General features: G+C 32.9%; 2 protein-coding genes across 2 annotated transcripts in view; one reads left to right on the top strand and one right to left on the bottom strand.

The window, feature by feature from the left end:
• LOC115891215 (dynein heavy chain 1, axonemal-like) overlaps positions 1-21405 on the top strand; it is a 72923-nt gene that overhangs the window by 15486 nt on the left and 36032 nt on the right. The window lies entirely within an intron of this gene.
• Positions 5568-21405, bottom strand: part of LOC115891266 (thyrotropin-releasing hormone receptor) — a 193288-nt gene continuing 177450 nt past the window's right edge. Inside the window, exons 3-7 of the mRNA XM_030911707.1 lie at positions 11318-11599; positions 8296-8523; positions 8158-8257; positions 7868-7967; positions 5568-5906 (exon numbers count right to left, since the gene is read on the bottom strand). Coding sequence (XP_030767567.1) covers positions 5702-5906; positions 7868-7967; positions 8158-8257; positions 8296-8523; positions 11318-11599 — 915 coding nt within the window. The 3' untranslated portion in view covers positions 5568-5701. The remainder of the gene's footprint in view (positions 5907-7867; positions 7968-8157; positions 8258-8295; positions 8524-11317; positions 11600-21405) is intronic.

Genomic DNA, 21405 nt, shown 5'->3' with positions numbered 1-21405 from the left:
AGTTTAATTGGTATTGCTAATATATAGAAGAATTAAATTAATACTATTCGTATGGTTAGAAAATATCACTAGGTATTAATTTTAATTTAACTTAAAAAAGAGGAGTTGGGAAGCAAAAACAAAGCTCAATATTAAATTCTTGCTTTATTTGCAACTAATCTATTCTACATAAATTTGTCTAATTTTTGTCTAAAATACAACTTATATACTGTATGAGAATATACTATAGTATAGGCTATTGTAGACTCTTAAGAAATATAAATTGAAATGATATTTTTTAAGTGTAAATCAGATTATTTTTGTACCGTATGATCGAATAAAAACGGCGTCGACGATGGCTATGAAATGAAGATCGCTGTCATTTTATATGTAAAATTATATGGGAAATGTCATCGATCGTCATTTCCAAGCCAACTGGACGCTGTTTTTTTTCGATCATACGGTACTAACCAAGTCATCTTTAACAGTTTAACTTTTCTAATAACATATTAAGTTTAGAAAATATTACATTTCGCTTTGAGTACAAACAATCCAACAAAGGCCCTTAAATATAAACTTAATTCAAGAGTTAAAACTTAGAATAGAAAACTAGAAGAGTAAAAAATTCGCATTTACTACACATTTATTATATACATAGTTCTATACAGGGCGATCCACGGCCATGATACGAAAGTTTGAAATTCGCAGCGAATATTCGCAAAAATTAAATCAGTTTCAATATTCTCGCCGTTTTTTTAAATCGACCAATAGCAATTCGCATTTCTCAATTCAGTGTACCTATATGAATCTACCCGAATAATATAATTCTACATTTTATTGGCGTATATTTATTTTAGAGTTTTAAATAATGCGTCAAAAATTTTGTAAATTTATTTTTATTTTCCACCCGTTTAGTTTTGGATATTATACTTCTGAAGTAAATTAAGAAAATGATAAGCATTATATACCTTTATTTATTGAATATTTGTCTACACTACGCTACACTTTAACATCACATATATTTTCTTTTCTGTACATAATATTTAACATCCAGTCTTTGACAATGTACCGTATGATCGACAAAAAAACAGCGTCAGCGATGGCTATGAAATGAAGATCGCTGTCATTTTATATGTAAATTTGGCCAACTGGACGCCGCTTTTTTTTCGATCATACGGTATATATAAATATAAACTAAAAAAATTGTAGCATTCGGGTAACGAATCCGGATATCTTGAGTAGTATTTTTTAGAGTATCTTGTAATTAGTATTTTTTTAACGTTTTTCGTGATGGCCACTGTCAATTCTTAAGCTTAGGTGCCGTTTCCACCAATCAATCCGTCGATTCTTGAGATACACAATCTATGAGGGGTATGCCCACCCTAAAGTGTATCCCCGCAAATCGCAGCTGACCAACATTTTGTGGATTGTTTTATTGCTTGCTACCAAGGGCTGTATTCTAAAGAACTGTTCGATAGCGTCAAATCGTCGCTATCGTAGTCACCGTGGATGCTTACGTCACGCAGGCACCAACGCCCCACAGGGCGGCGGATGGTTATTCTAGCGGGACAAAATCTCAGGAGCGATATTATATGGTTGGCTGATAAAAATTTATCGAAATACAAAGAATATATACGACCAAAAAATAATTCATGCATTTTTATATCAATTGGAATGTCTACTATTTATTGTTATCAGTATACATTTTTGGCTTATTTCTAACCAAACGGTTTTGTCCTGCTAGATTTATCTTCCGCCGCACTGTGCTCTCGTCCGTTAAACGCAAAAATAACTGTCACTGTCTAAAATCTTTAGCGCGAACTTCAATTCGGTCTCTAGAAAACGTAAATAAACTGACAGTACAGCAAGATAGGAATCGAACTATCCTTATATCTATAGTATCCTTGGCTTGCTACTACTTTGTCCAGTATCGTCTCTTCTAGAGTCGTTTGCTGGTCGGTGGTCAGTGCAGCCCCTGGGTAATCCTTTGGTAGCAGCGCCATATTCACTTGTCCAGCAATAGGAGCAAAGCTGGTGATACGTTTCTGCCGATGATTTGAAACTCGAAAAACGAAAATTTAATCTGAATCATTGTGTTTTCTATGTACAGCACAAATAAATACTGTTTTCTCTAAGGCGCGGTCTCTTCAGTTATAAATAAATAACTTTTATCTAACAAATAACCATCTAAAAGATAAACAATCTAGAGCCTGATATCTATAGGATATAACATTTGGGTATTTTCATACAAAATAATCCAACAGATAACAATTTGGAGGACGGCCGCCTACGGACCGGTAGACACTCCGTAGAGAAAGTGTTGCCAATATAAGATATCTAAAATTGAGATGGTTATATATGAAAAGTCGATACAACAGACAGAGACAGAAACTCGGAATTTCAATATCAATTTAAAAAGTGAGGTTATTGTTCAGTTGTCAAAAGATCGTCAAAATGAAAATAAAAACAATAAAATTCAACTAAAATATATTTTGTGTTCAACTCCAACTAGTCCTATTATGGTATAGGCTATTTAAATTTACCTTATGGAAAAAGGAAAGATAGTTCAATTTCAGAGTGGTGGTGGTGCAATAGATCTATTGATGGAATGTGATTTATAAGAAATTAAAACAAGAAAAAATAATCTGTAAGTAATTTATAGTTTAATTACATGATATTACTGTTATATTTATTATATTAACATTTTAGTACAATTGATAATAGAAAATATGAAGAAGCTGGTGAAGTGCAAGCAGAGATTTATAAACAAATCCTAAAACCACCATCTGGTAAGTTATTAATATTGAAAATTAAAAATAGCATAAGACTGTTAGTAATAACAAATATGTTGTTCTAGGGCTTCTCATAGTAAAGAAATAGGTAGGATAGCATCAACGATAGTAATTAAGGTAAGTTTTTATTTTATAAAATAGATAAATGCACTTATACTTTTGTCTTAATAATAATAAATGAATAGTACCTATAATAATTGTTATATTTACACATTATATGCACAAATTATTTAATAAAAAAAATTAAATAAAAACAATTTTGTCATATTACTTTTATTTTTAAGAACTCAAAGTGATGGAACTTCAAAAAATAAAGGAAAAATCTTGTCTAAACAAAGTTGAACTAACTGGAATTCAAAGGACCACAATACAGATGTTTTAGCAAGGTTTAGCTAGAGAGTTACTTAAAAAACAGCATGGAGAAGAGATGTACCGTATGATCGAAAAAAACGGCGTCAGCAATGGCTATGAAATAAAGATTGCTGTCATTTCATATGTAAATTTATATGGGAAATATCATCGATCATCATTTCCCAGCCAACTGGACGCCGTTTTGTTTTCGATCATACGGTATAAGGTACATAGTGCAAAAAATTAAACTAAAATTGTAACACAAAAGAAATAAAAGCAAATGTGAGTTGAATAACTGGTTTTATAAGGTTCCTGTTATAATATTAATAAATTAAGATATGCGAATTGAAAATGAAATAAATATGTAGTTTGATTTAAAAAGTTTTATTTATTTTTTACCTACTTTAGAGCTTTATTAAAAACTAGTTAAAGCCTAGCGCATCCGCCACGACATCAGGAAAAAAAAATACTTTTTATTTTTTTTAATTAAATGAAAAACAAAAAATCCGGCGACGACAGTTTTTAGACGAGCCAATTAACTATCTTTTAGTAAAAAAAGCAACTTTCTAGAGCAAGTCGTTACTTCAGTAGAGACGACACAGATAAACATTAGCATTTTATATAATATGTAGTAATGGTTTATAATTGAAAGGAATTAAATAAAATAATTTATAAATTACTGTTTTATCACTATTATCCTAACTTAATGCATTCTCTTCGTTCTGATGATCTAACAGAACAGGGACTCTCTTTATTTTGTAACAGTCCTTACAAAGTCCGGCACTAGCAACAATCGTTTTTTGCACCATTTCAATGTGTTTATGGGTGTTTATACTCCATACGATTATAGCCTACATACTCAGAATAGGTAAGTCTTTTCCAAATAATCTAAAATCGAATTTATTGGAATAAACGAAATCTTCAATAATAACAATGTCTTGGTTATGTTAAGCAATTTTGTCAAATATCAAATAAAATCAATATCTCCTCATGCCTTTGCTCATGCGTCAAATTGTTATCCGACAAATAAAGCATCATTTAGCAGGGCAGTTCGGGCGCCAGATAGGATATCTGGGAGATAAGTTTAATTTATCTAATAGATACTGTTATCTATAGGTGAAGATACGCGTTTTTTTGCTATCCGTCAAATAAAATATATCTGGCAGATTATAACACGCTATCCGTACCTGAAAACACCGGGGGTAAAGGAGAAAAATAATTACAGGAACAATGAAAATATGAAGCTATAAAATAAAGTATATTTTAAATTTGTTATCTGACTGATACAATTATAAAGATAATTGGAAGTTATTGCTGGCTACCGAGTGCGTATACAAGTATAGTGTGTATGTCGAAAATATTTTATTAGTTGGAATGCCAAATGAGAGCCTCCACCGCAGCTGCCGAAATCTATTGTCGCCTTGCATTTTAATTTCACCCACTATTATGGCCTTCTATTGGTAATTTGTGAGGTTTTAGAAATATGGTCTGATTTTAATCCAACATTCCTAACGAAATTCCGTATCCCGCTGCGCCAGGCAGAAAATATCTCGGAAAATATTTTATCTTGATCTTTTCCAATACGTTTTATACCATATTTTTTTCTACAAACTAAACTGATATTTTTTGATTAGTTTTATTTTTCTATAAACATTTCGACCCATTCTCTTTTTTAAACCGTTTTTCAAGTAAGTCCAAAATAACCTAGTTATTTTTTTGTTTACATATTGAGAACCACTGGATCTTTTGGGGTTTTTCTTTTTGGAAATTTAATCTACGACCTATGTTGTCATATTATCAAGAAATTATGTTTTTTAACTAAAAACTAAAAACATTTTTTTTTGCGAAAAAAATCTCATATTTTAGACTTGTTTCTGGAGTCGAAATATACTACCCCTAAAAATATTTGCAGTTATTTAAGAATCACCCTGTATAGTAGAAGAAATAGAATTCACATTTTAAAATACGCACTGCAGATTTCAGATAATCATTTATTGATACATGTATTGGCTGGTTGCTGGTTGTAATACGATCATTTTTTTTTTCTTTAACACTGAAACTAGGAAAATATTGCGGAGTTTTTGAATAGGACCACGAGAATTTACACCTAGAGTATATACAGGGTGTCCCAGAAATAAGTGCAAGTATTATAACTGGCGATCCCAGAAACACGCCCGTGTTTTTTTTGCGTAGAAAACTGTTGAAAATTTCATATTTATCTTGACATTTTTCCGGAAAATGTTCTTGTTTAGTTTTCGGAAATTTGTTTAATGTGCTTCGAGAGAATGCAATGTTGCCACCTCCTACGTTATCCACATTCTGTATGTTTATAAGTTATAACTTCACAATTTTAAATTTCTACAAAAAAATAAATACTTACTTAAATTAATTTTATTCATTTTTTTTTAAGAAGTAGTTAATGTCACTAGCAAATATTGTATATTAATATATGATTATGTCGCATTTATTCCCTTTTTAGTAAAATCTAGATTTGTTACCCTCTGCTTCATCCAGATATAATTTATATTACACATTTTCTATATTATACAAAAATAACTTAACTCAGCAGAATGAAAAATTTACACAATCCTCCTGAACAAATCCCGAAACATTTTTTTCAAGCACAATCTGAAAGATCGCCCGCACAAAGCATAAAGTATAAAATTTATACTAAAGTTGGTGTAGTATAACATCTGAGAAACAAGTTGGGCGCAATGTAAATACTCAGGTGGAATCCTGTCAATCATTGTGAAACCGAAGTAGGCAACAATTCGGATTACGTAACTGAAAAAGAAAACAAAAACAGTTTTAACATGAAGAAAATTACCTTTTTTTAAGGAAATATGGCGAAAGTTGTCATATGATAAGTCGTTCTATTCAGAGATGTCATTTTCTATCGAATAATAATAATATACCTACGGTTCCATTTAAAAATCAAAAGTTGTAGTAATTTCCTGTGAAATAGGTATACAGGGTGCTACAAATTCGAGGTACGGGCATTGGTATCTCGGTAACCCTAATAGATACGAACATGGTTTAGTTGGAGTTTGTGTTCTTTAGGATGTTCACCAAGATAACATTAAAAAAGTTTTAAAAATTTCAAGGATTTGAAATTTTGAAATATGCAGGCCCGGATTTAAAAAAAATTAAGTTGGCCTCTGTATCTCATAAACTATCAGCTAATTTGAAAATCTAAAAATACTCTCAGATAGCTCTAATAAAGTGGCTATATGAGAATATGTAATTAGTGTTTTGATTTTCTAAAAAGTAATGACAGGAAAAAATAAAATTGATTTTCAAAAAAATCCGTTTTTTTCTAAAAACTCAGCAATTGGTAATTGGTAAACATCCCAAGGAGCCCTAACTTAACCATCTTCGTATCTATTACGGTTTCCGAGATACCAATGCTCGTACCCCGAATTTGTAGCACCCTGTATAGTGACCGAAACTAATTGAATACGTCAATGAATCCTTGTTTATGTTAAATACATAAATACTAAATCCCGTATTTTTATATAAAAAATAAAAAAGTTATAGGGGTGAGCCAATTTTGAAAAAGACCCGGTATAGTTTAACGAAATTACGTTTAAAGGTGAACGATACTAGATGGTTGAGCGACAAATCGCGTTGATGAAAGTTATATGAACTTTGCCCGAACGGTTATTGGCCATGTGTCAATTAGCTCATTGGCAAAAGCAGGTATAATATAATACAGTATGTGTCAAACTTAGTTATAAATTTTCGCTGTTTTCACGTTGAAGTTTAGGCACTTCCAGCAATATTCACTAAAACAAATTTAATTTGTTATACAGAGTGTTTAAATAAAAAAACATGTGCTATCTCTCGTGGGAAGAGTCTGCTTTGTTTGGGAGCTACAAGGAGTTAAGTCTTTTAATGTGCCTTAATCCAAGTCAAATAGCAAGATTTAAAAAAAATACTGTCATTAACTGGTCAAAGTGTTAATCAAGTACTCATTGATTTCTCATCAGAAACATGAAAAAAGTAACTATAAACATAAATGCGGAACGGCATAGTTTTAAAGTTACAGGATGTTAAAGTAAATAACTAAAATGTAAACTAAACGTAAAAAAAATGTAAGATGTAAACGGAAATAACTACAACTTTTGATTTCTAAATGACACCCTAGATATTTTTTTTTATTTTATTCGCTAGAAAATGACACTCTGAATAGAATGACATATCATATGTTAACTTTTGACATTTTCGCATATGGTTTATTTGAAATTGTAACATGCGGTTCATAACAACAATTTGACTCCAAATACCAAGTGTGTGGTACCAAATTATTCGTAAAAAAATGCCTTTTCCAAATATGTTAATGAGCCACCCTCGTTCCATTTGAAAAAATTAGCCATAGCACTCTAGATTGAAATTTAAAATACGATTTTTTTGTAAGCCAAAATGTCATAAGTTGACATATGATATGTCATTCTATTCAGAGTGTCATTTTCTATCGAAAAAGTAAAAATATCCTGAGGGTGCCATTTAAAAATTAAAAGTTGCAGTTATTTCTGGTGAAATAGGAAGTGATCAAAAACAATTGAATACGTGAATCAATCCTAATTTATGTCACATACTAACATACCAAATCTCATTTTTTTGTCTGAAAAAATACAAAAGTTATAGGGGTGAGCCACTTTTGAGACGCACCCTATATACTACAAATAATGAAATGCTATAATATTATTATATGTTCTTAAAAATAACCATTGATTACTACTTACCTAGGAAAGTTTAGTGCTATGAAAACTGATGAAATGATTAACAGCATCTTGTTAATGTTATGCTGAGCTTGATTATTCGAAGCTCGATGTTGCCTATTACCTGGAAATAATAATTAAGTTGCCTTATCATAATCTATTTAGATTATCTTAGATATTTATTATTATCATTATACATTTCTGTAGACTTTTTCTTTGCTACAAATCTTGCTAAGTCAAAAATGTTGGACGAAAAATTATAGTATATTTTTTTGAAATATGTTTTGGCTATGTTGATGTAATCTAGTACTTACATCTAATAGAGTACTCCTCATATCTAATATATCTCTTTGAGGCTGTCGATTCTTGGTCCGAATTCCTCGTCGAGTCGCTGCTCTGCAATTCATTTAACGCCTTTTTGAATTAGAGTAATCAAATTCTGTTCAACTTACTTGTGAGCTCGCATATTGAAATCGGAATCTGTCGTCGTCGGTAAAGGCCAAACGACGGGATTTAAATATGACTTTAGCAATTAGAGTATTCATTATTAGTATGAGCGTCATCGGAATGACGAATGTGAATACAGTGTCTAAGAAGTTGATGACGTTTGCTATGTACCAGTTCACCGCTGGGTCCATCTCGCAGATATTCCTGTCTTCGTCCTTGATAGCTGTCACCATCTATATCAAAAACAAAACACTAAGATTAAAGGAAGTGTTTCTGACTGAAATTGAATTAGTATCCAATCCTATTTGGATTGGAGATTTTTTGTACGTCATGTTGTTTATATAATCAACCATCACCATCATTTATTCCTTAAAGGGCCATTACACTACTCGCATAATATGCCGAAGTAGGTCAAAGTCAAATGGTGAAGAGGGTTATTTTTTGTTTTCTGTTGTATGACATACCAAGAATGTACAGGGTGGGTCAAATTGGACGCTTTTAAAGGGAAACAACTTTCATTGCTAGAGCTATAACTAAGCAATTCTCTATACCGCTGATTAAAAAAATAAATAAAAACATTTTAAAACCTATGACGATGCATGAAATTCCGGACAATTTACTAGCTGATTTGGCAACTATGCATCAATTCACAATGTTTGTCAAAATTCAACCTTCACTACTGCCAGCATATCCTTCAATGTAACCTGCCAATGATTTCTGAATAAAACAGTTCTTCATAGTTTTTTTGAAGAAATTTTACATTAAATGCTTAATTAAAGGATTGTAAAATGGTTGTGTTATGAGTATCTTTAATCAGAATATTGTTTTTGCCCCGCCCAGCACCCCTATTCGCTCCCCGGTCCCGTAAGTTTGTTTGGTTGAAAAAATACTTAAAGAAACACAAGCCGGACGGGGGGGGGGGGGGCAAGAGGGGGCATTTGCCCCCCCCCCCTGGATCACTGAAACAGTAAAAATAAAACCATCTTCTTACATCCATCTGTAAAAAAATAATAATTATTATGAAATTTTTAGGTGTTACCTTTAAAATAATAAAAAAATATGTTTCAATTTTTATTCATTTTTACCTTGCCCCCCCCCCAAATTTCATTCTTCCGGCGCCCATGCTTCTCCCCCAGCATATTTGCAATCTCTAAGGACAATAGAACGTGAGTATATAAAAATTTTCTTATATAGTCGAAAAATAGCCGAAAACCGTATATGCAACAATTACCAATAATTGGTAAATAATACAATTAATACAATTATTGTATTAATTACTTTTTTATCGACCGCTTTTATATAGCTCAGGATGCAAGTGTCTTCAGTGAGAAATTAATTTTAAGTTGGTGCACACAATTATATTTGTATTTTTTTTCGCTGGACTTTCTAAATACTCGTAAAAATGTTTGGTGTGTGGAAGTTCTAATAGAAAGTTCCCCGAATTATATTTTCATAGGCAAGAAAAGTATTCAGTTGTTCTTTTATTTATTTTAAACAACATGCATACTTTCTGGTTAAATTTCGTAAGTATATTGATATTCGTACGGAGTGGCTAAATGTATTTTTTATATAATTTAATTTTTGTGACAGCAAACATTCAATTTATTGTTCAAATATATGCATTTTACAAATTAAATTTTTAAAATTAATGTTCAAATTTGGCGCGTGGACGAAAGGTTGTCGACAAGGAAAGATAGAATATAAGCACCACGTGTGCAACAAAAAAAGAAGATAAATGGAAGTCGTTGATATGTTAGCGACAGTTTCCATAGTGATTTACTTATCCACGTAAGTATATATGATCTAGGGTTTTACCCAGGGGGGTGACAGTGAAATAGGAAAATTGGAAACAGTCATTAGTGTCATTCTTGTCATTCTCCTCACGACAGGTATGGCCGCCTAGACAAGGACAGCATTGTTTTTGTCTAACTATTGTCTAACTTCACAGTTTAGAATTGACAGATTTCAGTTTCAGAGACAACTTCAGATTTGTTCTAGAACAAATTCGAAAATATTCGACGCCATTTTAATTCATTCCGTTTAGTTTCGTTTTGGAAGTTCAATTTAATATTTCGGCTGAAATTTATAATTATAAAGGTAATAAAGTATATAAAATATATATTACATGAAGAATCCTGGAGAAAATGACGTTTCTGCCGTAGTAGGTATGTCCCATGTATATGAAAAATAGGTAGTAAATAAACACTGTTTTTACATTTTTTAGATGCAAGAAAATGGTGTTATAATCTCTTTGATCGGCGATTTTTTTGAAAATGGAAACAATTTACAGCAAGGTAAGATCATTTTTAACTATAGCCAACATCATTTATCTCCAATATGTGCGATTTATTGTCAATAATGCAATAAATCGGACTGATAATCTGATTATGTTATCCGACTAAAAGTCTCTTTTTGCTTCTTTTTGATTTATAAGCCAGGTCTCTTTGGGAATAATGGACGCTTTTTTAAACAGTATATTTATATTTTATACCTATTGATATTTTTAGATTGTTAATTTTAGTATAAAAAAATTTGTTTTTCTGTTTTCAGGTTTTTGTATAAGGCTCCCGTTTTCATGTCCCTGTGTCCGTTTTCTGTCCTTGAAGTCTGCGAATACGTGTGTTTATTTACAAATTACTGTAAGTCATGCTTATACCTTAACTAATTTACGTTAAAAGTACATATAATTAACTAATTGGTATTGAAACAATACAATCCTCTATATTTTTATGTTTATTTAGTCACGTTGTTCCATACTTCAAATAAATATATGTGAATAAATTATTTTTTGGTTTTATTTATGAAAAGAAAAAATACAAAATACATTTGAACTGAAAGAGGGCCCGCCATTGAATAACCGGAAACGGAAATGAAAATTAAGCCATCATGTCCTTATCATGTCAACCTGTCAATTGGAAAATTAGTTCTCCAGACGACAACGAAGGCTTTCGGTGGCGTATCGTGTTTCCACGATTTAACACAGAGTTGACACTTCTTTCTAGTTAATTATTTTATGGTTTTACCTACCCAAAGCAGATGCACTTGTGACAGTAATCCAAAGCATATGATTCCAACGACTATCATTTTCGCTCTGGATACCGTACATATGTATTGCCTACGTAAGGGGTAGCGCACAGCTATAAACCTCTCAGTCGTGAAAGCAACTGTCAACCATACGCTGAGAAACGCGCACACTGAACTCAGGTAAACGTAAAGCTTACAAAATTCTTTTCTGTCGAACAGCTCGAAAATTTCGTTGTAGGTGCAGTAGGTTATCAGAACTGTTACCAGGAAGCCAAAATCGGATATCTGTAAGTACAAAAACAAAACAAAACAAAATTGGTTAATATTAAATTAATAAATGTATTTATCAATATTAAGGTACATTCAGGCTGAGAGCGTCGAGCGTTGCGCCGCGTTTGCGTCGCGTCCGCCCCATTGAACTCGAACCCCGACGCTCAGCGGACGCTAGCGCAACGCCAAACGCGATGCTGTCTGCCTGAACGGTCTAATTTAAGTTAAGTGAATTGATTCCATTTCGACACGCGGACGCGATGCAAACGCGACGCGACGCTCGACGCTCTCAGCCTGAATGCACCTTTAGTTAGATGGGTTACTACAGTAGTCAAAATAGTAATGAAGTAATAGTAAGTTTACAATAATTTGAATAAACCGAATCATTGTTCACAAATATTTGTCTATTGACTTGGTGCATTTAAGTGGATTTTAAAAATTCCGACTGCAGCGCTCTAAACGGCAAAAATGAAAAGTATCCGACTAAAGTATTTCGCGCAGTCCTTTTACAGTTCATGTTGATTGCATTAAAATAATATTGAACTCGTGGCTTTATCATAATATTTAAGTATTTTCGTTTTTTGCTAGTGCAGTTATTGAGACTATTAAACACTCAGGTACGAGGTTTGTGTGATGTAACCAAAGACATCTAAAGAAAGGGAGATAAAACAGTTTACATTTTATCGCGATCATGAACCGTGTTCCGCAAAAATCGATGATGACAGATTTACGCGGTATGTGATAGAATACGGTTCGAGTTCCAAACGTTATTATTGTTATTAATGTTTTTTGGGTACCCAAAGAAACGTTAAACTAAATATTTGTATAGGTATAAATTTTAATTAATATACATAGATTGTGCCAGGATTATACCTTTGAAATTATTTTTAGATTTCTAATTAAATTATATTAGGGAAATTACAATGACAACTAGCGGCATTGCTGCGAATTCATCTTTACTACGAAATTGTCGAAATCTGTAGGAATTACGCTGACATTTTGACGTTTTCATTCAATTTATATTTGACAGCGCGCGGTTGTGTGTTTTCTGCGGTAGTTGAAAGTTTTTGTAGCTTTTGATCAACTTTCTAATAATTATTAGTGTTTATTGCAAAAAAACTATTTAAAGTAGTTTTTAACTATCTACGATGGTTCGCCAGTGCATAGTTTGTAAAAAGGTGGACTATTCTAACACGGGAATTGATATTTTGACGATAAGCGTGACTACGTTTTTTTTACCTTTAGCAATGCTTACAGTAGCGTATCTAGATACTTTTATTTATAAGTAGATTATTACGAAAAGACGTATGTTTGCTTATTTGTTGGCGCTTTCGATTGTGAAATTAGAGTTACCCTCAGTTAGACCTCTGGCAAAACTAGTTATAATGGAAAATTGGTTTGAGGTAATCCCAATCAATTTTTGATAAAATCATAAATTTTTGATAAAATTATAAATTTTTGATAAAAGAAACATCATGCCGCCGTCACGCCACTGACAGAGCTAAATGATAGAAAGATAGACGAAACTCAACCGTGTTGTCATATTTATGTACCCATCTCTTTTTAACAATCATAAAAGTGTCAAACCATGTATGCTTCTAAAAAATTGAGTTTTATGAATGGAGTGTTCTGTCTAAAGTAAACGCCACGAATGTTTGGGAGTGATTCATCGCTTGATGAAGTTAGAATCGACACGCGCGCTCTCATTTTTACATTAAAAACGTAAATTTTTACCGCAGATGTAGGTTTTTAAAGGCCCGGTTTAATCATCTGCCTGCGCTCCTCCTACTTATTCTAAAATGTTAGCGCGATTGACAAAGACGATACTATATCGCGTTTCTTTGATTGATTCGTTTTTGTGCGTCAGTCCATTGGTGTGGTTGCAGTGCGGCCAATGGGGCATTCCAGTTTATATTTATAACCAAATATATGTTTTGACAAGACTTTGACAGTTAAATCAACAAATTACAACAGATTATATATTGATTATTATATGACTTGAAACACCACGGCCCTGGAATTAAGTTTTATGTGACCTTGAACAGATTAGTTCACATGGTAGCGACCGATGAATCACTCCCAAACATTCGTGGCGTTTACTATACCCATTTAAATGTCTTTGGATGTAATGGTACGTATACATAGGTGCGCTGCGCCGCGAACGTGCAGCGCGCGCGCCGAGCGTTGTCCGCGCGTTACTTTTATTGTTTTAACGAACATCCCTCGATCCATCGAAATCCCGCGAACATTCGTCTAGTCGTTAATCATGTCTCTATCGTCCGAGAAGAACTAGCAATTTTAATCATGAGTAGTGCGACTCTTTAAACACTCCATTAATAAACAATATTCAAAGAAAAACACAAAAAAGGGAATTTATTCAAAGAAAATACACATAGTCACTGATAAATGCGCGCGGTGTCTTCACCGGCCGTCCCAATTAAACAACAAAACGAACAAACGAAGCGGAGGGCCGAAAAACTGACTTGAGATGGTTCGCCGCTAGCTATTTGCGCGCGCAACTTGAAAACACGTACCAATAGAAGTGTCTAGTCCTAGCAGTCAACTATTAAGCTTGACCAATCAGGTTGGTTAGCGTGGTTATTTGGAGTGTGTTAATTCATTTGTGTTTGTCAAAAACTCTAACGTGATTGGTCGGGCTTAACAGTTGCCTGCTAGGGCTAGACACAACTCGTACCAATCTTTGAATAAGAAGACTAAGGAAGGAGCATATCAAAAATCTTAGGTACACCGCGATGGGCCTCAAATATGGCCGACTTAAATTCCGGTTTATCAGTGTCGTTCTAATTGTATTTAAAAAATGTAAAACTATGATGTAGGGTAGACGTGGGGTAGACTCAATAATTTGTTGTTTTATTTTACGTTGTGAATAAATGTTGGTAGTTATTAAAATTGTTACACGTATGTATATTATATAGTCACTTACTAGCGAAAAGTTGTTCCATTATTTCACTCAATTTTTGCCGAGATCTAGCGCACGCTACACAACCAACTATTTTAGAGTCTTTTTCGATAAATCGCGATAGTGTCACTGTTAATTTAAGTTCTGCCACAATTTCCATCTAGATTTACTACGTTTATACAACTATCAGTAGTAGAATCCAAGTGGTAACCAACTCAAGGCGGAACTCAAGAACTTGGAAGATTCCATCCGCAACCTGGAATGGAAATCTTGCAATGGTCTAAGACACTCGAAGAAGTTTCTGAGGGCTTATGATCAAGAAAAATCACAGATCTTCCTGGGTCTGAGTAAGAACAATCTTCGGATTGTCACGGGGTTTTTAACAGGACACTGTCTCCTCAATGAACACCTCAGTAGATTGAAACTAAGAAGAAACGGCGAATGCAGATTCTGTGGGGGAAGATGGTGAGTACACCTCATCACTGAGTGCCGAGACGACAACCATTCGTGCCATGAATTTTGGTACGACTGATATTGGAGATGGAGAACTACCCTCTATAAAACCGTCCCAGATACTGGCTTTTGTCAAAGCCCTGGGACTGTATGATGAGTTATGATTCAAGAAAGGGGGACACAATGGATCTGTAAGGTCGAAGTGATTAACCCCCCTCCCACTCATTCTAAATTCTAAATTCTAAAAATCAGTAGTAGAATAAATAATAAATAACATAAAATAAGCTCCGTAAAGACTGACAAATCCACAAAATTTCAAATCACATTCAAATGTGTCAAATGAATCGTCAAACAGAACTGTCAAGGATCCCCACCCTAGAGAGCTTTTATGGTGGCTTTTCCGCCCACCATGCATGAATACATGGATAGCATTATGCTCCTTCCTTAGTCTTCTTATTCAAAGGTACCAATAAATGGGAATCAGTGCGCGCGCCGATGTATACGTACCATAACGCTGTTTCGGGTAGTAAAAAATAAGCGAACAATCAGGGCCCAGTCACTCTTATGGAGCATTAAATTACAAATTGACGATTCGGCCCACTATAGATGGTGCTAATTTACGTCGTGTATATATGGTTGCAGAACAGTTCGTCGTGTATGTATGGTTGCTTCAAACGTTACGATTGGCTCGGTGTTTAAATTCATTTTATGAATTTTGCGATTGATTTCCCTCTTCCGTCCACACAGTACTTCAAATACTCCTATATTTATGCTTCAAACTATATTTAAGCTGCCTTTATTTTGTTTTTAATACAAAATGTATTTCTCGTGCTTTTTGTATTCCAACTTTTTCATATTATATTATTCAAAGGTAGCCATATTTCTTAGTGCTTCTTGAATTATACAACTGTGATGAACTGCAACGAGATGAATTTTCAAAGTATAAGCAGCCTCTAGGATAAATTTTACATATCCATTGTAGCAGGCTGAATTCATAATTTATTACCACAAAGATATAATTCTCGTCAAGATATCTGGTGGTGTAGGGGATAAGGCTCTCGTCTAGCAACACGAAGGTAGCCGGTTCGAGTCGTGCTGCCGACACGACTTTTTTATTTAATAAATAATTATTTTGACCTTGAAGCCCTGAGCCGCACTCGGCCCGCTATAGATGGCAGCAAAAATTTTGTTCGCTTTTTTATTACATTGACTGATCGTTCTGTAGTTATTCTGTGGCGAACAAGAATTCGAACTAGGCGCCGTGTTGTGTTGTGACAATGTCAAGTTTTAATAAAACTGCCCAAAAATGTTAACACGTAAAAGAGCGTGTAATTAGGTGTTTGTTGCGTGCAATAACATTTAATAACTCAACTTTCCCGGATATTCAACTCTCTCGAAACAACAATTTATGCTTCACAGCTTCCCACCGATTTAATCAAAAGCAAAAATAGATTCAAGCATACATATATTTACACTAGTTGAAAGTATTCCAGGAAGAAAATTTGTTGTAACCTTTTAGCACTGCCATTTCTTAGAAAAGTAAACAATAGTTATTACTAGATATTACTTTGTGGGTAAATATAACTCCTAATGGAAAACTCTAGAAATGTAAATACTGTTTATATTCAGAGTAATTTTTCTCTCTGTTCTAACTTCAGACAATGTCGCTGCTAAACGCACAGATAAGAATAATTAAAAAACTAAATCTTTTCTAAAATATGAATTTTACTTTGGCGTTAATTTTGTTTTACTAAGGTGGGAGTGTTTAAGTGAGATATTTCAATATGAAACATTGATGTGTAAAAAGTATAAATTGGGTTATACAGTATGATTGAATAAAAACGGCGTCAACGATGGCTATGAAATGAAGATCGCTGTCATTTTATATGTAAAATTATATGGGAAATGTCATCGATCGTCATTTCTAAGCCAACTGGACGCCATTTTTTTTCGATCATACGGTATCTTTGATTTTGAAACTGATTATATTGACATATGAATAACATGATATCAAAGAGTAAAGAATATACTCTATAATATTCTCTACTCTTTGAAAATATGATGATCTGGCGTCTTATGGATATCGTCTATCAAAAATAAAATTCCTTTTTAGTTCAATTTAACAATTGTCAATTCACGAGCTGTTAACTGAAAAGTTTAAATTGATAGTAATTGCTATGCTTTGATGTAATTCTGTTTGCTGACTTTTGAGACTTAAAGGAAATTTAACCGTACTTCCAGTTGTGTAATAAATAACGTCAATCTATTAACACGCTAACAATGAAGCCAATTTACTTGAAAAATCTCAGGCAGTAATGTTTGCCGTTTACTTCTTCTAGAAGTAATTTGGAGTTTACAATTACTGGACTAACAGCTTCATTGTTATCTGCGTCTTTGCCACAGCAGATCAAAATGTCTATGTGTGGGTCTTTCAGAGTTATTTTAAGTTATAGTTTCCGTATGAGAATTTTAAATATCTCATATACTTAATTATTAAAATATTTTTAAAATATCGATTATTATTCGAATAAAAAGATATATCAAATAACAACTGGGATATATAAGATAACACGGGGTCACCTTGTATGGAATTAAATATCATGTAAAGATGGGCTTTAAGTATGCCAGAGTATACATTTCTATAACATGAATAAATAACACGTATTTTGAAAGCAAAGATTATTAAGGCAATATACTTACATTTCAGTTGATTTCAAAAAAATCCGACCGCAGCGCTTTCTATGGCAGAAATCAGAAATGATCAACGTATAGTTCACGCCGCCGTTATGTCATGTCGATCGCATTAAAATAATATTGAAATCGAGGTTTTGTCATAATATTTAAGTATTTTAGTTTTTTGCTAGTGCAGTTATTGAGACAATAAAACACTCAGGTAGGTACGAGGTTTGTGTGATGGAACGCTGTTTCGGGTAGTAAAAAATAAGTGAAAAAGAATTCGAACTAGGCGTCTTGTTGTGTTGTGACAATTTCAAATGTTAATAAAATTCCCCAAAAAAATGTTAATGTGTAAAGGAGAGCGTAACTAGGGCGTTGTTGGGTGCAATAACATTGAATAACTCAACTTTCCCGGATAATTCAACTCTGCCGAAACAACATTTTATAGCTTCATAATTTCTTGCACCGATTTGATCAAAAGCAAAAATGGATTTAAGCAGTTCGACGAAACAAGTGAGGAAACAAAGTGCCTATTACATAATCAAAAAATTAAATTGACGTTATATCGTCCCATTGCTGCCAAAAGTCACTAACTAACATTTTTCCGAACAACCAAATTCAATCACTAACTATTTTTTGAAGCGGAGAATCGATTGCAAAAGTCATTAACTACGATTTCTGGCCATTTATGTTTTATTTTAATACCGAATAGTTACTAACTATAATATCTTTATGCAATACAATTCATCTTTAGACGCATTTTTCTCGGAAGTAATAAAAAGTAAGTTAGTGACTTTTGGCAGCAATGGGACGATATACTATGAGAGGATAAAATATAATTTGCAATATTAATGGTATACTTTTTTTAATTAACTAGTGCTATAATAATATTTATTTGATCTCTAACTATAACAAAGAAGTTTCTGAGGGCTTATGATCACGAAAAATCACAGATCTTCCTGGGTTTAAGTAAGAACAATCTTCGGATTGTCACGGGGTTTTTAACAAGACACTGCCTCCTCAATGAACACCTCAGTAGATTGAAACTAAGAAGAAACGGCGAATGCAGATTCTGTGGGGAAGATGGGGAAACACCAGTATTTTGGTACGACTGAGATTGGAGATGGAGAACTACCCTCTATAAAACCGTCCCAGATACTGGCTTTTGTCAAAGCCCTGGGACTGTATGATGAGTTATGACTCAAGAAAGGGGGACCCAATGGATCTGTAAGGTCGCAGTGATTAACCCCCCTCCCACTCATTCTAAATTCTAAAAAAAAATTCTAACTATAACAAAGTATTGTTACAAAGCCTAATAAGCATGGAACATTGGTAAAATTAAATTAACTTAAGCCTAAAAACCAATAATACTTACATTAGACTAATATGACTACAATTGAATAAAAAGATAATACATATGTATGTATATCGCATTTTATTAAATAAATATTACTACTTATAATAATATTAAATAAATATATATTTACTAAAAATAAATATACTTTGAATTAAAACGCATATTAAAGAAATTAAAGTACTTGTCATATTATATGCTTTAAATGCTATCTATAACACAAAATGCTTATCTAAGTGAGTGAAAAATTTATCCAATGTATAGTATGCTTTCTTAATTAAAAATGTCGTTAATTTAGTTTGGGATTATATAAACAAACGTTGTGGTATTTCGGATTCTGAATTCTGTCGACGCGTGTACTTGGCAAGTACGCCAATATTTGTGTACTTGGCAAGTATACTATCTTTGTAAACAACATATTTTGCAACAAGCTTCTCACGCTACGCGGCTAGTGACAAATATTTGCGCAAAGAAACCACTCACACCACATGGCAACTATATCCAAATAACAAATATTTGTACAAGTACACGAAGTAAACGAGTCGTCAGAGTCCACCGTAATAAAAATAAACTTTAATAAATAATAATAGAAATGTACAGTACAGAATTTACTAATTTACTAAATTTTTTTTATTAAATAATTCAATCATTTTTTGATGTACTTTTTTTATGTCTCACGCATTAAAAGATTTACGGTAAATAAGAATAACTGATATTAGGTATTTTTGTTTATGAGAAATTATTCAGCCCTATTGGCAAAAGAAATACTGACCATGGATTTTTAGCGAACATATCAATTTTATTAATTAATGATATCAATGAATGTTAATATAATATATTAATAATTATTAATTAATATTATAATATTAAGCCAAAAAGATGATAATATCATCTTTTAATTTAATATTCACATAGCCATCATCTTGCTTTTTTCCGCAGCATTTATGATTAGGTCTCGTATAGTAGGATTTAAAAAAAAATATAATTTTGTTTATAGTTTTTTTGCAAATTAAAGAGTCCATAACTAAATAATTTATAACGTACAGAATTTACTAAATTTCAAACTGCAGGTACAATGCATATAATCAGAAATATGCCTACGGAAAACATCGCGTCCGCCGCGCCGTGCCGCCAAATAAAATCAGTCTTGGGGCGGCGAGGTCCGAGCGTTCTCGCGCGCGGCCTGTTAATTTAATTTAGGATAATTTACTTTATTTCATACGCAGATACCATGTAAAAATTCCTTCAAATAAAAAAGTTTCTCGCTTACCGAGCATCATGATACAATAAAATTAATGTTTGAAGTTTAATCCTTTTTTCAAAAAAAAATACACTCACTATGGAACTTTAATTACTTCAGCTATCACCGCCTATGTGCTCTCAATCGATTAAAAAAAAGAGTATGTGAATAAGTTGAGTAGTTTAGAAGTTATCGCGTAGGAAAGGTAAAAAAACATGGTTATACATTTTTGACAGATTTTTGACATTTTCCTGGATAAAAAATTTCTGACCTCTCCAAAAAGGTCGTAATTAGTCATTTCACATGCACAAAGCCCTAACTGATAATCCTGTATAGATATCATGTAGTGATACCTCCAAAAACTTTTTTGACACATTTTGATATCGTTTTTACTCCACCACTGGTAAAAATGCTCGACTTCTTTGGCTTAAAATCTACATTCTGGCGTTTTAAAAAAGCGACGAGTTTGTGATATTTTGATATGCCAGTCTTTTCCTTTAATTCTTGCATTGTCCGTATCATGCTGAACGTAGCCAAAACAGTAGATAGCTTTTTCTGCCTTGCTATGTCGCTAAAATATGCCATCAAGACTGTCTCCGAAGCAATATTCTTAGCATTTCTTTCGACACACCATTTTTCGTATACTTTCAATGCTATTCCATATCGCCTCCTACTTTTCTCTGGAAGTAAACTGGCTTCTGCTCTTTTTGTAGCTTCTGTAAGTTCTGGTGGAGTACCAATACCAATATTAAAGTAGTCTTCATTATCAGAACTTTCCGACAACATTCTGGCCATGGCTGGGAAACTTAAATGGAAATGACAGTTCATTAAAAATAGTTTTTCCTCCAAGATGCAGAGGCGCAAAATATTAAAACTGTCAATATTAACAATGCAAATGTCAATATCTGACAATAATAAAATTTGATTTTTAACTGTCACTCAGAGACGCTTTTGTTGTGATTTTACGGTTTGATTTCGTTTGATTTGTCGAATTATTGTAAAATTAAATTCCTTCAGATTTTTTGCCAGTATTCTGTTTTAGACAATGTTTTTTAAAAATGGTGGGACAATTTGTGTTTTGTAATAACTTTTAATTATTTTTTATCATGGAGTTTAATTGTTGTACTCCTGGTTTCCGAAGGATACAATGGTAAGTAAATTAAACATATCTACTTACA

The sequence above is a fragment of the Sitophilus oryzae genome, unplaced genomic scaffold, assembly GCF_002938485.1.
Source record: "Sitophilus oryzae breed Bouriz unplaced genomic scaffold, Soryzae_2.0 scaffold_980_pilon_pilon, whole genome shotgun sequence".
NCBI lineage: Eukaryota > Metazoa > Arthropoda > Insecta > Coleoptera > Curculionidae > Sitophilus > Sitophilus oryzae.
The sequence above is the reverse complement of the archived record's forward strand: the minus strand, read 5'-3'. Positions and strand labels throughout refer to the sequence as shown.